This window comes from Onychostoma macrolepis, chromosome 16 (genome assembly GCF_012432095.1).
Source record: "Onychostoma macrolepis isolate SWU-2019 chromosome 16, ASM1243209v1, whole genome shotgun sequence".
NCBI lineage: Eukaryota > Metazoa > Chordata > Actinopteri > Cypriniformes > Cyprinidae > Onychostoma > Onychostoma macrolepis.
The window spans coordinates 4,136,186-4,159,674 of NC_081170.1; the positions used below are offsets into that span (position 1 = coordinate 4,136,186).

The following is a 23,489-nucleotide window of genomic DNA, read 5'->3' on the forward strand; positions in this document are numbered from 1 at the left end:
TATTTAGCATGCTCTCACTCACTAACATAATGAGTGATTAGCTAAGGTATGTTTTTCATCAGTCATCGTCAGAGTATTTGCTTTGCACACACTGGAATTTAATGCGTAAATTCCTGAGGACCCCCACCAACTGCAGGAAAAATTACTTCATTTTAATATCAGAATTGCTCACAAGATTGTACTAACAATGGAAGACTGGGGAAACCTGTTTGGTAAAGGCCATTGTTTTTGCAGTTGTGTTTGGTGTGGCCAGTGGCCCAGAAATGATGCACTGTGGCTTTAAATGACAGTGCATTATAGTAATGTGTTGGTCAGGGGCTCGCACATGATGGTGTACACACAACCACAAGGACACCATTACAACCCCACAACTAGAACTGTGTTTACAAATCAGGACTGACATGCAGTCAGGTACAGATGCATTGAAACAGAGGTAAACAATGCATTTTCAAACGCAAGACACTGCTGGCAAGACCATTTTATGTCTGTTTTCAGGCACTAGTCAATTTTTAGATTTGTTTATTTGTCTATTTTGCTTGTGTAACATGACGGCTTTAAGCCTAGTGAAAAGAAAACATCCAAAATATACATATTAAATGTTTATTTATTACATTTAATCTAGTTGTGGCTGTAAATTTTAACAACAGTACATGTCTTTAAAGGCTGTTTTCTCAAAATGAGCCAGAAATCTCCACTTCAGTAGCACCTACTTACAACAAACTTTACAATTATATTCTTAATTATATTTCTTGGCATAAAATGTACACACATAAAATCTTATGCCTAGAAACATGGTGAAAATATATATATATATTTTTTTTTTTTTTTTTCTGGCTCTTGTCAATTTTTTGGCTGACTTGTGAAGTGATAAAATTAAATATCCCCTTTGCATAAATCTTTAACTCTAATGTCACCTTTAATGTCAGTAAATTAAAACAATTTTGAAACTGACTTTATCCAATGTTCAGATTTCTGTTCTGTAATCTTATGCAAATTAATGCATGTTTAATTATACAATGCATCTTTTGCATATTTAAACGTTACATCTCAGGAAACTTGTAATACAAGTTTGATTTGTCCTGTCAATGGTTTGTTATTAATAGTTACATTTATGCATTGTAAATGTTATGCATTTAGCAGGTGCTTTTATTCAAATATTAAATGCACCACCTTTATTATTAAAATTCTCTACAGTTATTAGCGATTACCAATGCAAAAGTGTCGGTACATCAATGCATCTGTACTTTGGAGGAAACGTTTAGTGCAGGAAAGATCTCAGGAAGCGTTTCTTTCACTTCGAACTCTTCAAGCAGGGCCGGAAAGGTATGCAGAGCCTCCTTCAAACGCAGTTGAGTGTGTCTTAGTGGATCGGACACAAAGCCTTCCTGTGTGTGTGATGGACTGAGGAGGCTCTTTTATACAGGAGAAAAACTCCCTCACACACACAGAATGTGTAAAGACCGAAATGTCATCAGTGTTCACTCAAGTGTGCACGCATTTGTGTGTGCGCTTGCGTGCATCATGTCCTAGTGTGTGTGTGTGTGTGTGTGTGTGTGCAAACCAGATGCTGCTTTCCTGTTCAGATCCCATTATCAGATGGTTCTGTAACCTGATTATTCAGCAACTGCGCCTAATTCGTCAGTCTCGTACAGAGCTCGGCAAAAGTCTCCATTATCTGATGATATTTGTATAAATTGGTGAAATTTTGAATCGAGGGTCATATCGATGCACTGCTTGACACACATAATGGCGGTGTTCCAAAACATAGTGTGCTTCCTTGCCGCATAGGCAGCATCCTGACTGAAATGGAGCCTCATTAGTAACTGCTTTGGAACATTGTACTTAGGCAGCAAAAAGCATAATAAGCTTCTAATAAGCATAAAAATGTTTAGCCGACACAAATGTTGGTTTATTTTAATATTCTAATTTAATGTAATAGATTTTTTTATATTATTATATTAATGCTTTTCAGTATTTAATAAATTACATAATATTATTAGAAATACTTTTTGAACTTGATGCATTTATATGTTTAGATTAAATTTGTTGTGTTTTGTTGAACGTGCCATAACAATAGATAGATAAACGAAGATAACGTTTTGTCCGTCATTGGCCTTTTTGCATAAAAATATATGCGATAAAGCAGGCCCAGGAAGAGGGAAGTCTTTGGATGCATGGCAGCTTGATGCTGACAGATATGAGTGAGATGTTCGCAGGATTTTCTGCTGTAAATCAGCAGGGTGGCACGTCTTGCAGTGCTGCAAGGCTTTTATGACGCCCATAAAAACAGATGTGAAGGTATGTTTCCCACATACGTTAATGGATCGTCAGACAGTGTGTGCAAGTTTGCGCACGCTCATCCCTTTATAATTAGATATGGTCACAAAATAACTCAGCCTAGACACTGATGCTTCACATGTAAATGACTGCTGTAGGTGCCGCTGACAACCTCTTCAACGGTTCTGTGGTGGCAGTTTGGAGCCCCTTCATGTTAAAAAAAAGAAAAGTTATAGCCATGTTTACAAGTCGTTTTGCTGCAGAAATCAGTGCTGCTGTGATAGAAATCTGATCATGTGTTACTAGAATATTCTGATCAGATTTGATCAAGTGTTATTTTAACCAGTTGTTTTACATATTTGTGTGTGTATGTGTTCACAGCCCAGAAGAGAGGAGTGTAACAATGTGAGACCAGAAGACTGGAATCCCAGAATTCCAGTGGGCATCTCTCCTGTGAGTGCACATATGGTACATTGTTTATGCAAAAAGTGATGCATGGTTTTGTCCTTGATTATAAACCTATGCACATATATATATATATATATATATATATATATATATATATATATATATATATATATTATTTAAAAATGAGCTAAAATAATAAATAAATGACAATGCTTAATATATATATATATATTTTTTTTTTAAAGAAGTCTCTTCTGCTCACCAAAGCTGCATTTTATTTGATAAAAATAAATATTAAAAATAGCTTTTATATTTTCAGATGTAAAATAAGCTGAATTTTCAGCATCATTACTCCAGTCTTTAGTGTCACATGATCCTTCAGAAATCATTCTAATATGCTGATTTCATTTCTTCTTCTTATTATTATTATTTCTTATCAATGTTAAAAACAGTTGTGCTACTTCATATTTTTATGGGAACTGCAATACACATTTTTGGGGGATTCTTTGATGAATCATTGAAGTGTTTATTTGAAATGGAAATCTTTTGTAACTTAATAAAGGTCTTTACTTTCACTTTTGATCATTTGAATGCATCCTTGTTGAAAAAACATATTCATTTCTGTCATTTATTCATAAATTAATAAATCTATCTTACTGCCTCCAAACTTCTGAACAATGGTATATGAAATAATAAAAATATTATTATTTTTTAATTATTATCTTATATAGTTTTTATTTATTTATTTTATAAAAAGCATATCCATCTGCCTAACTTTTTTTCTTCCTCTGCTCAGGTGAAGCCCAACCCTCTGACCTCGGAGTGGAACGGGAAGTCGGAGAACTGCGTGTTAAACATCAACTCCTCCATCTACGACGAGATCCAGCAGGAGATGAAGAGGGCCAAAGTGTCCCAGGCCATGTTCGCCAAGGTCGCCGCATCAAAGAGCCAGGTACGGCCCGCCCCGACCTCCCAACCTCGCCTTCGTGCTCCAACTTCGACTTTCACTAGCCTGTTACACTCGAATCGCTCGTCCGGTTGACAAAACATTGTCAAACATTTCTGTGTACAGTCTACAGAAAGCTCAGATAGCGAGATAAAAGCGTAAAAGGAGAGTTTTGTTAAGCCTCGCAGGTAACGCAACGCCGTAATGACTTGCGCCGCTTTATTGTGGGTTTGCGAACAGCAGACAGTGTTGCAACATAAAACAAATGTGTTTATATAATTCAGCTGTGCAACGACCACACCGTTATCTCACATAGTGAACAGCCTTCTGCTGAATACAGGCCTCTGTGAGAGACATTACCGTCTGTTTTAGCCTATTAAAACTAATTAAAGAAACGCAAGGAGAGCCCCATTATTAAAGGTTTCACATATCTATGTGCACACTTAAAGATTTTCACAATTACATCTGATGGGGGGAAAATGTGAATAAAAGCCCTAAATTATCTAGAAATATCAGCAGGTTTTTGCTGATTGCACTGATTACGGTGCCAGATACTTTTGTTTCCCCAAATTACAGTTTGATGCACAAACCACTGTTTTTGTCGAAGGGAGTTCAAAGCCGAAAAGGGTGGAGGAGAGAAAAGACAAACCGGGGCATTTATTCGCGTAAGATTCTCGTATAAAATGACGGTTTGAGAGAAAAGAGCCCCCTCTCTGCAGCCCTGCCTGAGCCTGTGTGCTCCATTCATGGCTGGTGTGAATGTGAATTGAGCAGCAGATAAGAACTGTGCTAATTACGCAGCTGAAAAAGGGGCCTGGGAGAGCACTTATCTCCGGCTCCATCTCGTAATGTGCGCTCCCCGGGCAGCTGGTACCCCCTCCTTCTCGTTCCCAGCCCCCTCCGTGGGGCCCACAGGGGCCGCCGGCTGAATGTCCGGCCGGTGCCGAGCGCCTGGCGGAGCTGGTGCCGATGCCGAGCGATCATAGTTACAAAACGGCCGCTGTGGTGTCGTAATTAGTGGTGGGGAAACTCTTTTCCAATTGAGGCATGATAATTGAAGAATCGTAGGGGGAAGTCGAGTGGTATCGGCCGTGATTACTATAGATTTTCACTGTGATTGGTCAGTTTGGTCGCATTTTGGGTGCTTATAATGAAGAATAGTGATCTTTCTTGTCTGAGAATACACATTTAGTCATTTTACAAGCTATATTTCTGATTATCATCAATGTTGAAAACCATTGTGCTGCTTCATATTTTTGTGGAAATTCTTTGATGAATAGAAAGTTCAAAAGAACAGCATTTATTTGAAATAGAAACTTTTGTAACATTATAAATGTCTTTACTATCACTTTTGATCAATTTAATGCATCCTTGTTGAATTAATTTCTTGTAAAAAAAAAATTGTACTGACTTTTGAATGATAGTTTATGAAATAAATATATACATTTTTTAATGATGATAATAATAATAATATTTTTTTCTATAGGTTATAACTGGCCAAAGCAATATACGAATGATGTTCTTAACACTTGTCTTTTTAGAATGTAAAATGGCAAAGAAAAAAAATTCCGAAATGCATTCTAATTGAAGTACAATTTATGATTTCTGAACTAAGTAGGATGACAAACTGGGTAAGGCTTTACAGGAAGTTCCTGTTAGTTAATGCATTAACTAAAACTCAAAGGTTTACCACAACCTGCCAAAATATAAGTTTGGCTTAATTTGAAGAAATTATGACAGAAATGTATTGTACAGTAGAATGCACTTCTAAAAGTATTAACAACAATAATATAGTTATTAAAAAAATTATTTGTTGAGGAATATCACACAATCATAGAAAATCAGAAAATTTTTATTTGATTACATTTTTTAAAGATTAATTTTTTTAAAGTTTTATGTATTGATATTATTATCACCATTTTTGTTTTATTTGAATTTGTATTAAAACACAAAACAGAATTCAGCAAAAAATAAAACTGAAAACAGAATTTGGGAAAAAATAAATTTGAATTTGGGAAAAAAACAGATTTCATAATTTCATTTGATTACATTTTAAAATATCAGTTAAATTGTTAAAGTTTTATGCACTCATATAATTACCACAGTTTAAAATAACAAATTTGTACTAAATCAAATAAAAAATTGAAACTGAAAACACAATAAAACTGATTTTGGGAAAAATAAAAACAGATTTCATAATTTCATTTGATTGATCATAATTGCTTTTGGATTACATTTTAAAAGACAATATAATATAATATAATATAATATAATATAATATAATATAATATAATATAATATAATATAATATAATATAATATAATATAATATAATATAATATAATATAATATAATATAATAATATAATATAATATAATATAATATAATATAATATAATATAATATAAAAAGCAAACAAATAAAACTGAATTTGGGAAAAAAAATAAAACCAGCCTTTAGATTTTATAGGTTCCTAATGTTAGCTAAGGTCCATTAAATAATATTAACAGATGCAACTTTTGATTTTAAGATTAAAATGCTTTCAAAGTTTTTTTTTTCATAATTAGTTCAACTACAGTTAACTAATGTTAGCAAATGGGCTCTTATTGTAAAATGTAGCCACAAACTGTGTTTGTGTCTGTCCCTCTCGCCCCCTGCCTGGCTGAAGGACCTCGGGGTCCTGGACGGCGTGTGGTGGGAGGTGTTTTGCCGTATGGTTATCTTCCGTGGCGTGTCGGATTAATTGGCGCGTCCATCAGTGCAGGAATCCTCGTCCGTGGCGGAGGTAGACTGCAGCAGCACTGGCCGCAGCACACGCTAGAGATCTGGCACAGGCCGTGGGTTTGGCTTCCGCAGCCATGGGGCTCCAGGCTCGGCCCAGCTCTGCCCTCCACAAGAGCCATGGAGAAGGGAGGCGCAGCGCTCGTCCCCTGGGCTTTCAAAGCTGTAAACAGTAGTTTGAGGGGGTTAAAGAGAACCGTCACGTGTGTGTGTGTGTGTGTGTGTGTGTGAGAGAGAGCGTGTGTACCTGCTTACTCATGTGGCCGCGTGTACGGCTGTGGTCTAAATGAGTGTGTGTGTGTGTGTGTGTGTGTGTGCTGTTTATTGGGGGATGGGCACTGGATCGGAGCCATGCCGTCCCCCTCTCTGGGCACACATCCATACAGGACGCGAGTGCCAGGCTTTATCTATTTGGTGGCACTTTCATATTCCGAGTAGCATTTCAATTAATTTCTCCTCCTGCACCACAGAAAAACCACCGTTTTTGCAGCTTGTAAACTGAAAAAGAAACACATAAACTGTTTATTTGTGCGCTCTCATTGACGTCCAGTGCAGAGTTTGTGAAATCGTGACATTTTGGAGGTGAAAGGCAAGCTGTTGAGGTTCCTAGTGGTGAATTTCCTTCCTTCCCTCCTTCGTTGCAGGATATTTTCTCCTGTCTAATTGTAGGTTTTATTTGAAGTATCATTCATACGGCATAATTTATGAACCTAAGTTTAAGGTCAACATGAAGTGCTGCTCACAACTGATTTTCTTACATAATCTAGTGATTTTTTTTTTTTAAAGGAGTTAAGTTCTTTCTGAAAAAAGTCTTTTACGCTTACCAAGGCTGGATTCCTTTGCCCAAAAATACAGTAAAATCAGTAATATTGTGAAATATTATTACAGTTTAAAATAGCTGTGTAGATGCTAGATGTTTTAAAATATAATTTATTCCTGTGATGCAAAGTTGAATTTTCAGCATCATTACTCCAGTCTTCAGTGTCACATGATCCTTCAGAAATCATTCTAATATGCTATTTTGCTGCTCAAGAAACATTTCTTCCTATTATTATTATTATTATCAATGTTGAAATCAGCTTAATAATTTTGTTGAAACCATGATATATTTCTTTCAGGATTTATTGCTGAATAGAAATATTTGAAATTGAAATATTCTGTAACATTATAAATGCTTTACTGTCACTTTTGAATTTAAATTATTGTGTCATTGCTGACTAAAACTAATAATTATTACTTTAAAAGTGTCTTACTGACTCCAAACTTTGGATTATTAGTGTATATCAAGTAAAATGTTGATTTAATCATCATTCGATCATTTTTAATTCTAATAATATATTAGAATAAAAAATAATTAGATATAATTGTTATAAGAATTTAATCATAAATTTAGACATTTCAGAATAGAACCAGGGATATGGAGGGAGCAGTAAAAAAAATAATAAAGGATGACATGAACGTTTATAGTGTTACAGTTTAATTTAAAGGTTAAAAAGGATAAAATACATACAGATATTTAACGAATATTTTGGAATAACATGCACTGATGAATCATTCACAGTAATACCAGGAACACGTAATATTACGTAAAAAAGTTCATGTTGAGTAGATTTGGAGGTTTGTTAAATTCCCTAATTTTGAATATGAGCAATAGTGAAAGTGACGTATGACTGAGCAAACACCACTAATACAGACATGACAGCGCTGAACTGGCATTCACAGAGCTCTGCTGGGGATGAGAGAATAGAGAGAAGAAGGGCATTATGGGAGTTGCGCTGACACCCTCTGATGGTGAATACAATCATGGCCCCTGTTGTCAGATGACAAGCCCTTTAGAACCCAGAGCCATTCCCTCAGAGTGACCTGTCTCTCTCTCTCTCTCTCTCTGAAGCATTTCTGTATGTCTCTCTCTCGCTCCTGGAAGAGGCTGTGGTAATTAGCAGGGCTCTAATGAGACAGAATGTCAGTGATCTGCCGCAGTACAGGGGGGCAGGCGATAGGCCGGTGTGTGTATGAAGGGGGGGGTAGAGGAGGCTGTGCCATCTGTCACTGAGCGCCTGGCTCGCTGCTCTCTAGGGGGGAACAGTGGGTCGGCAAAAAGTGAGAGAGAGATATTAAAATGTGCAGGATAGACTGTGTATATCAATACAAAATTGCAATTGTAATTTCAACTGGTGGTCGACCGATATGACCCAATTGACCCTTCACAAAAACCCGCCCTCCTTAGTTACTGTTGCTATGTCCGACAAACAATGCCACTCTCACACTACACATCATGTTCTCACGCAGCGAAAAATATACAGTATTGTGGAGCAAAGAGGAAACTGACAACACACCGACAGACAAGACAAGTCATTTTTAAAGAAATTCAAACAATAAATACCGTTGTATTGTCTCAATTCAAGCGGCGTGTGAACCGATCGTCTTTTCATGTTTACTTAAAGAATAAACATCACAACATATTTTATTTCAACCGCGGTAATATTTTTCAAGTTTAAGTCCACCGAAATTAACCTACTCTCCTGTCTGATTTGTTTGTCGGACAAAATGGCGGATTCGGCGTTATGACTGGTCAGATCGCATGTCAATCAAGCTCTTTGCGAACGGTCAATTGTATCAGTTTTGCAGCCTTGCCACCATAAAAACACAGCATTTATTAAACATTCAAATTATTATTATTTTTTTCTTTTTTCAGATATTTTAGGAAATCTGAATTGATTGAGTTTTAGTTTTTTGCATTTTTTCCCCCATCAGTTTTAAAATGTTTGTTTATTTAGTTGTTTATTTCTTTTTATTAATTTTCTTCCATTTCCCAGTTTTTTTGTTTTGTTTTGTTTTTTTAACGGAAGCTACGTTATTTCAAACATTTAGTCTAGTAATTAACCACTATTCATCAACCTGGCCTATCAATCGGCCCAAAGATCTTGATATTATTCACACTAGCTAATAACTATGGCCACTTGGCTAAAATTCTGTTTTCATTGAGTTCTGATTTAAAATGTTTTATGTCGCTTATTTGTATTGCACTGTATTGTGCACTGTATCATCATCGGCTAACCTGCAGTCTGAACAACAGCGTTAGTCTTTCTCTTCCAGGAAAACAAACCAGCAATATTGATGACATCACCTTGCACTCAGGGGTGTCGTGCAGATCTTTGTCTAGTAAAATGAGACTGAGTCCTTCCCTCCCCCTGATAACACCTGCGTTTGACTAGCAAGTAGGCTGCGATGTAAACTACAGTATATTAGCTATTTATTTCATCAGCTCTGTTTGAGCTGTTCCTGTGGGCGGGGCCTAAATCACATTTATTTGGCCTGTATTTCTAGGGAAGGTCTAGACATATCGTCTGCAACCGCACGTCTGCATTTACTTTCATTAAGGCATGAGAAACCAAAGCCGGATGCAAATGAAATTACACTCCTATATGGAAGTTCGGTCCTCCCTCTTCCTGTTCCGACGGCCCCTATAATTTCACAGAGAATATATATTTTTCATTATCGTGCTTCATTTTGAAGAGTTGTTTGTTTACGGTTATGAATTCGCTGCCTCCCAGGGGCGTGTGCGAGGCAGATGGGAGCGGCGGGCCTGTGAGAGCGGAAATAGGGCCATGACTGTTTATTAATTGATTTATTTATTTATCTGGCTGCCTGGTTATTAGGTTGCCTGGGAAACAGCTGCAGTTCCCCTGTATTATTAAAGACACAATATTCGTGAACCAGAGACCCAGATGTCTGGGAAATTAATTCCGCGTATGATTTATCGCAGCACGCGCCTCCAAACGAAGCTTTTTCCTTGTCGTTTAACGCGTTCGTTGACCGTCTTCTGGTTCTCCGGCTTGTTCTCCATCTGTCTGCTCTCTCTCTCTCTCCTCGGCACGTAAGGTAGCGTTAGAGGTGGCCCGGTTTCTCGCGCTCTCCTCTGTCAGACCACACAGGGCTTGTTCTGAGGCCCATTCTCGCTAATCTGATCAGGCAGGCAAATACGCCGGGAAAAGCGGCTTTAATGATCCCCCTAATTACCTCAAGTCAATACCAACTGTATTATTAGACTCCGGGAAAATATTCCATTAGGGTCCCCCCCGTGGGACTCCCCGCACGTAGCGATGTCACGCGCCGCGCGCCCCCATGCTTGTAATTAATTTTATTTACACACGCAGGAATGCACAAGGTCGCACCTGCAGCCCGGAGCCGCCTCGCCCGGCCCCCGACTCGCCCGCTTAATCAGATCTGTCATAATTACCATTCTGCATGCTTCTGACACACGCTGCGAAATATTTCAATTTAGCTGCAGCCAATGGCTGTGGCAGACGCCGCTCTGCTCGCCGCTCGCCCACGGCGTACAGAGGCGGACCGGACCTGCTCTGCTCTTTCCCTTCTTTGCTCTCTTCCTTCTGGTTTTCTGCAACTTTTTGGACATTAGTGACCTGATAAATTGGTCAATATCTGTCCATTTGTTCTATTATTAACCAATGCTCTTGCACGCTTGGTTTCTTTTACTCACCCTCACATCGTTCTGCATGACTTTTGTGCAAGCGTGCAAAACAAAAGGTGCATTTTTGAAGGACATGCATGCCTTTCTTTTGTATATATTGGAAAAAGTAAAAAAAAATACAATAAGATAATTTTACAATAATTTCAAGTTATCCATGTACTTCAGAATATTCTGAAGTAGAATATTCTATTTTGTTTAAAAAACTTGAATTGATTTAAGCATATGTGTGTTTATTTATTTATATATATATATACTTGCATAATAAATATTGTATTCATTGTTTTATATATAATATACAATATACATATAATTTATATATATATATATATATATACAAACGCTTCAAAAGCCTCTGTCATAAAAGTTAACAACTTGATATATTTTTGCCGTTTTAAAGCAAACTTGTGTTAATTAAGAGTGCTGTTGGAGCTGACATGTACAATTTGCAGGTTTTATGCAGTTTTAATCTATAATTCAATAAGATCAGGCATGATTTATCTGCTTAATTACTCTCTGATATTAGCAATTAAACTCCAGCTTTGAATTAAATCTCAATCACACGCTTATAATTGATGGACTAGCGTTTTCTCATAGGTTGCTTGTGTGTCGAGGGCTCATTGCAGGCTCTTTGTTTGAATTATGTTGCGATCAACCTACTTACACTTTGTGTTGGGGTTGTTTTTTTTGTTTTCCTTCAGGTCTCTTGAAAAAGTTAACCTAGTTACAGGCCACCAGATCTGCTTTATCCTCGCAGAATTTTTTATAAAAAGTTGTTGACATTGTATCAAGGTGCAAAGTATTTATAGTTGTTTTTGGGCAGTTGTTTGTGAGTTAAGCTCACATAGGTGGCGCTTTATTTGCTACACCAGAGCAGGTATTGCAGACTTGCACAATTTTTAGAAAGATTTAAATTTAATCTTTTTAACTCATTTTTTTGTTCACTATCTTTTAACCATCTGCTGAAAAGAATTTCTAATGTTTTATCAACTTTAGTTCTCTAATATTTTATTTTCTAATGCAATGTATTTCTGAAATGCAGCTTAAGCATCCAAATACTTTTTGGGCCCACAGTGTATTATAACTTCTAGAAAGCTTCACGAGGAATATATTAACAGCGTCATGCATGTCGTTAAGCAGGTTTTCGGTACACACTGTTACAACCCTTTTGTCTCTGGTTAGAGATCTCAGATAGATAGATAGACAAACAGACAGGCATTATTGGTCCCCGAGGGGAATTTTTCATAAAAACAGCGCTATACATTTACATGTTGCAATCAAACAAGACAAGACAGAACACGTCGCTCTATAGCATTAAATACGTGGTGAGAAATATGAACATGCTACACAGTAAATGCTCTGAATAACTTCTTTCTTAAGTTTGTTCTCTATTCTTCTTCTACTGTTAGTTTTGGTTAAATACAGTTATGGCAACAGTTTGAGGAGAATCTTCACTGTTTATTGCTTAAAAGGAAACCCCCTCTATCGCCCCCTTGAGTTCGGAGGTTTGTCAGTGTTTGCAGTGCATTCCCATCTTAAATGTATTTGTAGCCCGAGGATGAAGGCAGTAGGAGTGTTTGCTTGACCACATCTGTGGAGAGCGGATGCGTTTCTGTGTGTTTAGAGTTCATCTGGGGCACTGGCCTCATTTTCTCTTCCTCCATGCCAAGACCATTTGAATAAATACTGGGAGCAGATCTATTTGCATAGTAAGATATCCAAAAAGGCAGTCCGTTCTCGGCCTATTTTTGGCCCCCTCTTTTTTTTTTTGCTTATTGTTGCAGAAGATTCACATATGCTGTGCGAGCGCATTAATATATTTCAGCCAACAGATGGACTTGACGCGCATGCGGCGGGTCCAATTCCTTCGCTCGTACATCCGCAAACCCCACACACGTTCGCTCTTAGGGCCCGGCGCGCAGACGAAAACAGGTTTGAACATACTGTATTATCTTTTGAATTGATCTGCATGACACTGTCTGCCAAAGCTGAGTCGGTGCCAGATTCAGGAGGGGCGGTAGAGCAGGAAACAATAATGCTTTGTCTGTTGAACACTGCAGCCCTCTGCCTGACATCAAGATGTTTGTTTCTCGCTTTTGTTTTTACTTCAACGCGCTCGAGACTGAAGCCATAACAATGGATTAGCATCTTTATTTAAAAACAATGGAAAAGAGCGAAAAAGAAAGAAAAGTTCTTTAACATCTGCCCCCAGACTGCGGTTTTTGACAGGCGTCCGCGTGAGTTTGTGTGTTTGTTTAATAGAGGAGCCTGGGTACGCCCTCAGGTCTATAGGGGCCGTATCTCCACCGAAACTTGCTGACTTGTTTGAGAATGGCAGCCAGCGATGTGATGACTGATAAGCCACCAACCGTGGTGTAGAGGGCAGAGCGCTGATCTGGAGACAGCCGTGACCAGCTGATCTGACATTACAATTCATATAGTTCCGTACTCTATAGTAAGCGAAATTAGGATTGGTGTCCGGAGGTGTACTGTTTGTCAGCTGTGGACACGCAATATATAGGAAATCTAAAATAAAATTTAATTAAATAAATTTAAATAGAATATCAAAAATCGTCAGCATTTAAATGAATGAAATGAAATTGAAAATAAAATAAAATTTAATAGAAAATTAAGAAATGAAGAAAAATGTTACAATACAAATGTATTTGTTTTTAGTTATTCATTTAAATTAAATCAATTTGTTGCTAAATGTTTAGTTTAATATTGTTCATCACTTTCTGTTCAACTGTTAAATAATTTATATTTTGTATAATTAATTTATTTAAATAATTTCAATTTAATACTTCAATTCAGCTGTTTTTTTTTTTTTTTTCAATTTTTGTTTATAAAAAATATAATTAAATTTATATAAAAAAATGTTGTTTATATTTTTATAGATTATATTAAAAAAATATAAATTAAAATTGCATTTTTTTTTTCTCGTACGGTTTGCTTGTTTTTTGTTTTCTTTTTCTAGTTTTATTGGTGGTATTTAGTGTAAATTGATGCTATTACCCTCACCAAGAGGTACAGAATCATTTTTGATACCAGATGAAATGTGATTGTTATTTAGGTCAGATATTGCCCTCTTAAATCACTTCAGTTTTGTTTTAGTTTGTAACTTTAAAGTAGCTTCCTACTTTTCATTATGGGTAGTTTATACCGCAGCAAGTAAATTTCCCAATAACCTTGCCAAATACTTATCTCCAGTACTATTTTCTCTAAGGTATTTACTTGACGATCATCACTAACCAAGTACACACTTTTAGTGCGTAGTAGAAGTATACAAACTGGGATGTGGCCCAGTGATGCTGGGGAGCTGTTGGCCGATTCGGGGCCGGTGGCGACATCGAGGTCCAAGTGATTTGAGACGGGTATCATCTCAGGAGTCTGATGCCTGGCAGAACAGGGTGAGCGGAGGGGACGATAAGGAGCAAATGAGATAATAAAAAGGTGTTGATGGTGCCATGTGACTGTGATGTGGAAAACCACAACTGTCTGGGGCTCCTGAACTCAATCCCAAGGTTATTAATGTGTTCGCTGGCATCTGGGTCCGGGCGAGGGACATAAACACCACGCTGTTCTCTCACAGTAGCGTCCTGTGCTTGTCTCATTGGCAGCTTGTGACCGCTCGGCCCTCACACGCATAGACACACCGTATCCTGCTTAGTTGAGTGAATCTTACGCATGAATTCAGCCATTGTGCGCCAGAGAAATATTTTTATCAGAATGTACCACTGCTATTTATACCCCGAACACAATGGAGGCTCTGGTGGGCTGCCTGGACCCTCTCTTCACGTACCACTTGACCTGTCCACCCGTCCACGACCTTTATGGAGGTTTGGGTAACATAATCTTATAAAGTTGAGCTGTAAATGGGTGAAGCTCACACAAAATCTGTCAAGAACATTTTAAGGTCATAATTCACCTGAAAATAATAATGATTAAAAAAAAAAGTAAGTTAAATGAATCTTAAAGTAAATTAAGTTTAAGATTTATTTTATTTTATTTTATTTTAAAATATTTTATGAAGTTTGATCTTAAATTTGGGTTAATGAAAATTTATTTTATTTTAAATATTTTATAATTAAAGTTTTTATTTTAATTTTTTTATCCGAAATGTGGCTGTAAATTTGGCTTAAATAAAATTAGGCTTACATTTTTATTTTATTTTAGATATAAGGTTTTATCATTTAATTGTTAGTGTGAAATGTGACCTTATTTATTTATTTATTTATTTGTTTACTGGAGATTCACACAGTACCTATAAAAATAGTAATAAAAAAAAAAAATCTTATATATCTCGTCTAGAGCTTCAAAGGTGATTGTAAGAATTTCTCAATCTGTTCTCAGTTTTGCCAAGATACCAAAGTCAGAAGATCTCATTATGAGCTCAGACATTTCTCATTAAATTCACCTTAACCCTTACTGTATGTCAACTATTGACTGATTAGTCATTTTTATTTCTCATAATGATTTTAGAAGCAACTTTAAAACAAAGTTGATGCCTAATGAAGCAACTAATGAAGCACAACGTCTAAACAATTTTTTACCATCACTAGCCAAGCTATAGTCCGTGCAACATCTACATGACTAGTTTTCCTATCTCCATATTCTCCAAAAATAAACATTATCCTTTATAGTGTTTCTCAGATTTGACCGACCAAATCCCAGTAACTTTCCCGTATCCAGGCCGACTCTACTCTGTGCGAGCGCTCACTGTTTATGGTAAGACAGTGGAAGCAATGCAATTGGACAAATACAAGCGCTTTTTCAGGTCTTCAAGGCCCAGAGAGCATTACACTGTCAGTGTGGCAGCCCAATGCAAAGTGTTTATTGTTGTGTTTTTGTTCTATAATGCAACAGCATTAATGCTAATACCTCTGTTGACTTTTTTTTCAGTTTGGTTGCATGTTGATATTTTTTTTTTCGTTCTTTGGCTCAGTGGGATTTGTTTGGCGTTTTATCCGCAGATGTTTGATTGAGGATTATTTTACGATAGTGCGCTTAATGGCTGCGATAAGGTGTGTGCGTGTTTGAAGCGCGTCGGGCTACAGACATCACAGCAGGAACAGGACTCAAATCCCCATGCGTGCAAATAAAACAAAATGCGACAATAAACGTGGCAGAGGAACAAGGTGAGCTGTGATGAGCCTCTCTCGCTCGCTCTCTGGGGCTTTACATGGCTTTTGGGAGGAGCAGGAACATGGGACAACAGAAATGCTGAGTTATCTTTGCCATGCAGCGCTCTGGTGTGGCTCTGGCTCCAGTGTGTGTGTGTGTGTGTGTGTGTGTGTGTGTGCTGGGTAATCCTGTGGAAATGAAAGGTGCTGCCACACACTGGCCTGGAGATTACGGCATCACGTTTGTAAATGTGCCAGGACTCAACTGCTGGAACACACACTAGAGCTCCCTTTTCCTCTTTTCTTTTCCTAAAACTAGGATTTGACCACGGTTTATATTAGAAATGGGAATCATGAGGAATTTAATGCTTCCAGTTCCTTAACCAATCCATTAATGATTCTTCTAGTACTTTTCAGGGAGAAACCCCTCTCTCAAACTAAACAAAATCAATATTTAACATATTTTGGTTTACTACATTAGTTATAAAGGTATTGTGTGAGAAGTTATTAAACTTGTTCGTTTGACTCATGAATATTGATTTTGTGATTGTTCACACAAATGTTTTGTTTTTGCATTGCAGCCATGCATAGTATAACTCTTAAAATATAATAATTATCTCCTAAACAGTAGGGTAGGGAAGGTGTGATGTTAAAATGGTAACTATACTTTTGTATTTGATGTAATTTTCCACCTTATGTGATATATAAGAAAAAAGAAAAATATTTCAGTGAATACAAAATGTGGAAAAAAATTGTTCAAAGGTTTGGGTCCAGTAAGATTTTTAATACTTTTATTCAGCAAGGATGCATTAAATTGATCAAAAGTGACAGTTAAGAGAATTAAAATGTTACGAAAGATTTCTGTTTTAAATAAATGCTGTTCTTTTGAACTTTGTATTCATGAAAGAATCCTAAAATAAAAATATACAACAATTTCCACCAATATATTAAGCAGCACAACTGTTTTCAACATTGATAATAATCAGGAATGTTTCTTGAGCTGCAAATCAATATGATTTCTGAAGAATCGTGTGACACTGAAGGCTGGAGTAATGATGCTGAAAATTGAGTTTTGCATCACAGGAATAAATTTACATTTTAAAAAATATTCACAAAGAATACAGTTATTTTAAATTGTAATAATATTTCACAATTTTGATTACATTTTTGATCAAATAAATGCAGCTTAGGTGAGTATAAGAGACTTCGTACTAACCCCGAACTTTTGAAACCAAGAATACATGACATGAAACATGAAATGTTTTTAAGTTGTTTCATTTTAACCGGAATTTGTTAAGTGGAGTTGTTTCTTTTCACATCTGACGTCGTCTTCGTGTTCTCCTGCAGGGCTGGCTCTGTGAACTGCTGCGCTGGAAAGAGGATCCATCTCCGGAGAACCGCACACTCTGGGAGAACCTGTCCATGATCCGCCGGTTCCTCAGTTTGTCCCAGGTGGAACGTGACGCTATATATGAGCAGGAGAGCAATGGAGGACAGCAGCACCATGCGGACAGACCTCCTCACCTGCTGCACATGCCCACCGACCCATTACAGGTCAGTGTCACAAACACAAACGCTATGAGCCGGTACCCTTTCAAAAGGTACACCTTTGTCCGTTATTCACACCTACAAAGTGCATTTTAGTACCTTAAATGTACACATTAGTACCTTAGGTGTACATATTAGTGCCTAAACGTGACCGCTTTTGCACCTTTTTTTTTCTCTCCAGAGAGCGTAGTATTAGACTTATTTTTCCTGGCATTTCAACTTGAAGTGGTTTACATGTGGTAACCATATGGTAATGCCTTATTTATTTTTATTTTTACCAAAAACATGTCTAATTGAGTCTGTTTATGATCATGTGAAGTTTGGAGGTGCCGTAGAACTTTTTCAAATGCTGATAATTTTGCGCTCCGCTGCTGTGCAAGCAAAACTGTCATTAGCAACATCATTTGTCTGCATTTAGATATTAAGGACAGCTAGCTATTTTAATAAATTCATCACTATTCCGAATCCATATTTAATCACAAAAATCCCACAGTTCTTGTGGTTACAGCTGCATGTTTGATCAGATATTATTTTGTTTACTCGCAAGCATATGGTCATTCCAAGAAAATAGCATGCGGGGAAGAAAAACATTTATTCACTTCCATTTTCACCACTTAAGGCGACGAGATCCGTGTATGGCTGCTGGAGGTTTATAGATTTGCAGATCAGATGTCTACGAAAACATGTGGTTACTCTTGACAATAAGGTTTCATTAGTTAACATTAGTTAACTACAGTAGTTAACATTTAACTAAAGATTAACATAACGTTAATTTTAACATTTACTACTACATTGAAAAAAATTGGTGTAGAAAAAATTTCACTCAGAAATTGCTAATAAATTTCACAAATAATTATCTAAATGGGAAGAAACAATGAATTAAACAATGAATCTTTCATGAGAAAGAATGAAATAGTATTTTCTTGTAAAATATAGTCCAATAATAATTTTTTTTTGTTATGCAACTCTGAAAAATAATTTTAATTTACATTTTAAAATCAAAAGCTGCGCATTACTTAATTCGCATGGTTTCACATTAGTTTGTGAACTAATGAAACTAATGTCAAGACCTTATTTTAGTGCCAAGCATTTACATAAATGCATGCATAATAATGCCATAAAACACGAGATTACGTACGGTACTGTGATCTTGAAAACAACGTGAAGCTAATTTCATAGACTTGCATCGAATGAGGGAACTCAGTCTCATAGGATTATGGTAGAAACTTCTGCATCATTATTTGTTTCAAAATGTAAAATTGCACTTCAACTTTAATTTGACTCGTGTCAGATGTTGACCTTGATGTACAGAAATCCTTCTATACATCATGCTCATGTACCATTTATTTCTGCTCATTGTATTCCAGTGTCTTTGATATGTTATCAGGAGACTGGCATATTTACAAAAGTGTTATCAAGCGCTCCCGTTCCTCTTGGGAATGTCCCAGGAAAAGCAGTCTGTATGGTGTATGGAAAACAGCAGCTGCCGGTTACAATGGCCTAAACTCACAAACAATGGCGCATTTCAGAGCAAATGTGTCATATGTTTACACCGACGTGAAAGTGGCCTAAACACAGACACCGATAGCGCTCACACGCCGCACATCTCTTGCGATGAGATCTTGCCACATATTGAGGCTGTATTTACCACGTTAAGCAACAGCTTTTGAATAGGGCTTGATAAGCAATCAACAGACCGGCATTTTTTTATGCGAATATTCTGATGAAAGAGTTCGCTTTCGTGTTAACAGCCGAGCATTAACAGAAACAGGTAAAGCTATAAAATCCGCACATCTGATTGCTGGAGGTGGGCGACGTAACCAAAATCATATATCATAATATGAGTCATTTTATAGCACAGTAATTGGTATATATCACAATTTGGTTATTTTTGCTGGAAATTCAACTACAAACTTTTCTTTTTCATCTTGTCATCTCTCTCTCACTTAAATTTATTCTTTTTTAAATTTATTTCATTTCATTTATTATTTAAGGAACTTAATGTGAAAATGTCAAATTATGAAACACTTGAGTTCAATGCAGAAGACTCAGAAGAGTAACTTTGATTGAAATAGAGTAAGACTCATTCCAAACTTATTAATTGGATATGAAAGAATTTTAACATGGAAAACTAACTTGTAGCTATTTTATTTTATTTTATAATCGTAATGAACTAAAACCAATACATTATTAGATATATAAATTAATGATTTGTTCCAAACAAATGAGTAATTCTGCCAAAACTTCAAATTATTAAACTTTATAATTATTATTTATAACTTTATAATTGGATATGTGAAAGAATTTTAAAATGGGAAACCTATGTTTGACATTTAGCATGTTTCTCATTTTATGTAAATAGACTCAAGAGAAGTATAACTTGAGTTTGACACGTAGCAGGTTTATTTTATTTTATTTTACTCAAACCAATAAAAGAAATAAAGCCTGAAAAATGATTAAGTCTAACATTAGTGCAACAATCTAAAATTAATAAACAACTTAAACAGACAGACTCATTCAAAAGTTATGTGGTGGGACACTAAAAATATTTTAATTTGGTTTTATTCAAATAATGGACTTAAACCAATAGATCAAATTATTCCAAACAAATAAATAAATGCACATCATGGCAAAAAATATTATTAACGGACACTTGAGTTCAGATAGATTCAGAACTGTTGTAAAATAGCTTATGTGATTGGATAGGAAAAAGTAATTTAAGACGGAAAACTTGAGTTTGACATGTAGCATATTTGTCTCTCGCCCCTCTCAGACTCATCAACAGCCTTCCTCTCAGCTCCAAGTGCCGCTGCCCCTGCCGCACCCCTCTCATCCTCCTCTATCCCAGCAGCCCCTGCAGCAGCAACAGCAGCAGATGGGACCCCGGCTGCCCCCGCGGCAGCCCTCCACGGCTTCGCCCGCCGAGACCGAGGACGAGAGCCGCTGCAAGAGCCGCCAGGGCAACCGCATCTCCATGGAGGCGCTGGGCATCCTGCAGAGCTTCATTCAGGACGTGGGCCTGTACCCGGACGAGGAGGCCATCCACACACTCTCAGCACAGCTGGACCTGCCCAAACACACCATCATCAAGTTCTTCCAGAACCAGCGCTTCTACATCAACCACGCCGGCAAGCTGAAAGAACCGCCCTTGGGCTTCCCCTCCAACAACAACAACAAGGACGAGGGTCTGACGGACTTCAAGGATGGCGAGCTGCTGACCGAGTTGGACGAGAGCGTGCAGACCAACAGCACCATGTTCTCCATTAAAATCGAAGAGCACCTGGCGCCCGAAACGCACGCCATGGGACAGGCCCAAACTGAACAGGAGGCAAAAGAGTAACGGACGGCTTTCTTTTGCTTCTGGTTTTATTCTCGTTCACATGTCTGTGTTCCATGAGCGAAACTGTAAGACTTTTTACACGAGACTGAATAATACAGAGATGATTAACTTTCACAGTTTTGTAAAGCGTGGATTATTTCACTGTAAAGACTAGTGCATCATTTCAATAATCTGCACAACGAAACAAAATGTAAAAAGAAAAATCCTAGAGGAATAGTTCACTCCTAAATGAAAATGTTGTTTCCTTTTCAAGTGAATGGCGACTTGGGCTGTCGAGCTCCGAAATGCACAAAGGCATCATAAAATAATTTTTATTATTATTAAATAATATTTTATTTTCTTAACCTTTTTATGAATTATTTTTGCGGTAAATACAACTAAAAATATGTATTTTTATTTCCCTCACTTCTCTCATTCTCTTTATTTTTTTAATTTTTATTTCATTTTATTTAGTTTTTAAATTTATTTCATTTTATAATTTTATTATTTCTTTTAAATTATTATAATTTTTTTTTTTTTTTTTCAAATTAACCTAACGGACTAAGACCAAGAGGACAAATTATTCGTAACAAATATATTATGGTATGAGTCATTTTATATAAATATCACAGATCACTGCATTGATGACCCCAGTTCTCATTCACTTGCGTTATATGGAAAAGAGTGGGCAGGCTGTTCTTCGGAAGTCACTTTCTGACAGAATTTTCATGTTTGCGTGAACTATTCCTTCAAGCGAACAGTATGTTGCTGTGGATATTTGCTGACTGCACTTGTTGTCTGTTGTTTTTACACTGATTTTGAGCTACTGATTTAAAAAAAAAAAAAAGGAAAGTCAATGGAGTTTGATAGACTTTGATGTTTACGTATGTGATGTTAACTGGATTTTTTAAGGAAAAAAAAATGCATGAAATTGGAGAAGAGGGGTAGACAAAGGCCTTAATGATGAGGTACTGAGTCGAGCACTGCTGGTTAACGAGTTCTTCTCTTTGAGAGAGAGAGAGAGAAAAAAAAAAAAAGAAAAAAAAAAAAGGATGGCTCAGTCTCTGGATCCCTAGGACCTGCAGGTAAACCGAGGGAAAACGGATCAATCTTATTATTTGGTTTGAAGAAATATAAATATATATATATAGACATATATTAATTGTAAAAAAGTATACAGTCTTAAAGAAACTATGCCAACAAATGCCTTGTACTATATGGCACTGCCGATGTTAGATTATTTTGCAAAACTTTGGTCACTGTAAAATCCTGGATTCCCACAGTTTCAAATGTGAATCACAAGCATCGTCCCGCATTATTTATTTTGCGTTCTGATGTAATTACGTTTGGGGAACGTTTCCGTCACCCGGCGCTTTTCGTTTTACTGATCTTTTTCTATTTATAAATGTAATTTTGATGGGCAGTAAAATCAGAAGTGTCTTAACGTTTTAAATGGAAAATGTGCTTTAACGGTTGCCTAAAAAAGTGCTGTATGTCAAGCAACTCATGCTACGAGCTTCACAATTAATGTTGTATGCAATTTTTACTATCATGCAAATAAGCTTAGGTAAATGACTAACCTATAGAGACCACCTTAGAGAGAAAAACATATGCAATTTGTGTGAAAATCGATGTTTGCAATGTGTCTTCCTTTGGTTAACGATCCAATTCAAAGCTATTCCTGTATAAATATGATGTATAAAAAAAGTGGTTCTTTTTTTATGAGTTTATTGCAATGAGAACACCAGTTATTTTGTTACGACTGACTGTTTTATAAGTGTTTCTCGGTTTCTTTATGCAGAAATGTTCTAACTAGGAGTGGTTACTGATTGTTAATGACACAATTAAACTGTTTGTATTGTACTCCGAATCTTTGCGTTAATGTGCAATCGAGAATATTCGAGTCAGACGAGCACGAGGAACCAGCTCCCGGGCGCAAGGCGGGATGAAGTCGTATTAGAAGCGTGTTTAAGGGTAAATAGACGGCAGGTGTTAAGGCCCTGTTAATGAGCTGATCTGCGGGGATTGGAGGTGTAAAGCTGTGAAGGTGCTTTGACTTCCCCACGAACTCCAGGTGAAGCTCTGAGACAGTACGGAAATCTGGCTCGCCCATATGGAGGTAAATCATCGGTGACCTCTTGTCATCACGGGTTGCCTGAAAACATCACTGTGGTGTTTGCACGCGCTTTTAGAGATGATGATGGAAGGAGAAATAACCTACTTTGTTGCTTTTGACTTCAGGATGGGGGTAAGTTTAAATGGAAATAGCTCTAAACCATTCAACATGCAGCACAGTAAATGACTTGTATTGCTTTTCTTAGAAACTCTGTATATGCATATACGTGTGGCAGGGGATGAAGGCGAGTATGTACATAACTGTAATATATGAAACACGGTAAATACACAATTTTGCAGTTGTGCGAGTTGTTTGCTAGACTGAGCACAACCGTTTGTTGTCGAACTCACAGCAGTTCATTATTATTGCAAGTGGGGAAATAACTTTTTTCTTTTAAAGTATGTGAAGTTAAATATTTTAATGTCTACTGTACACTAGCAGGTATCAAATTTCATGAAAATGTTAAATAAAATTCCTTACACCA

At 36.8% G+C, this 23,489-nt stretch overlaps 1 protein-coding gene across 6 annotated transcripts in view; it reads left to right on the forward strand.

Annotated features, from left to right (window-relative positions):
• Positions 1-23,489, forward strand: part of satb1b (SATB homeobox 1b) — a 91,794-nt gene extending 68,305 nt beyond the window's left edge. For all 6 annotated transcript variants that reach the window (XM_058746443.1, XM_058746444.1, XM_058746446.1 and 3 more), the window contains 4 exons: positions 2,659-2,730; positions 3,482-3,637; positions 17,370-17,576; positions 20,344-23,489. In XM_058746443.1, coding sequence (XP_058602426.1) covers positions 2,659-2,730; positions 3,482-3,637; positions 17,370-17,576; positions 20,344-20,910 — 1,002 coding nt within the window. In that variant the 3' untranslated portion in view covers positions 20,911-23,489. The remainder of the gene's footprint in view (positions 1-2,658; positions 2,731-3,481; positions 3,638-17,369; positions 17,577-20,343) is intronic.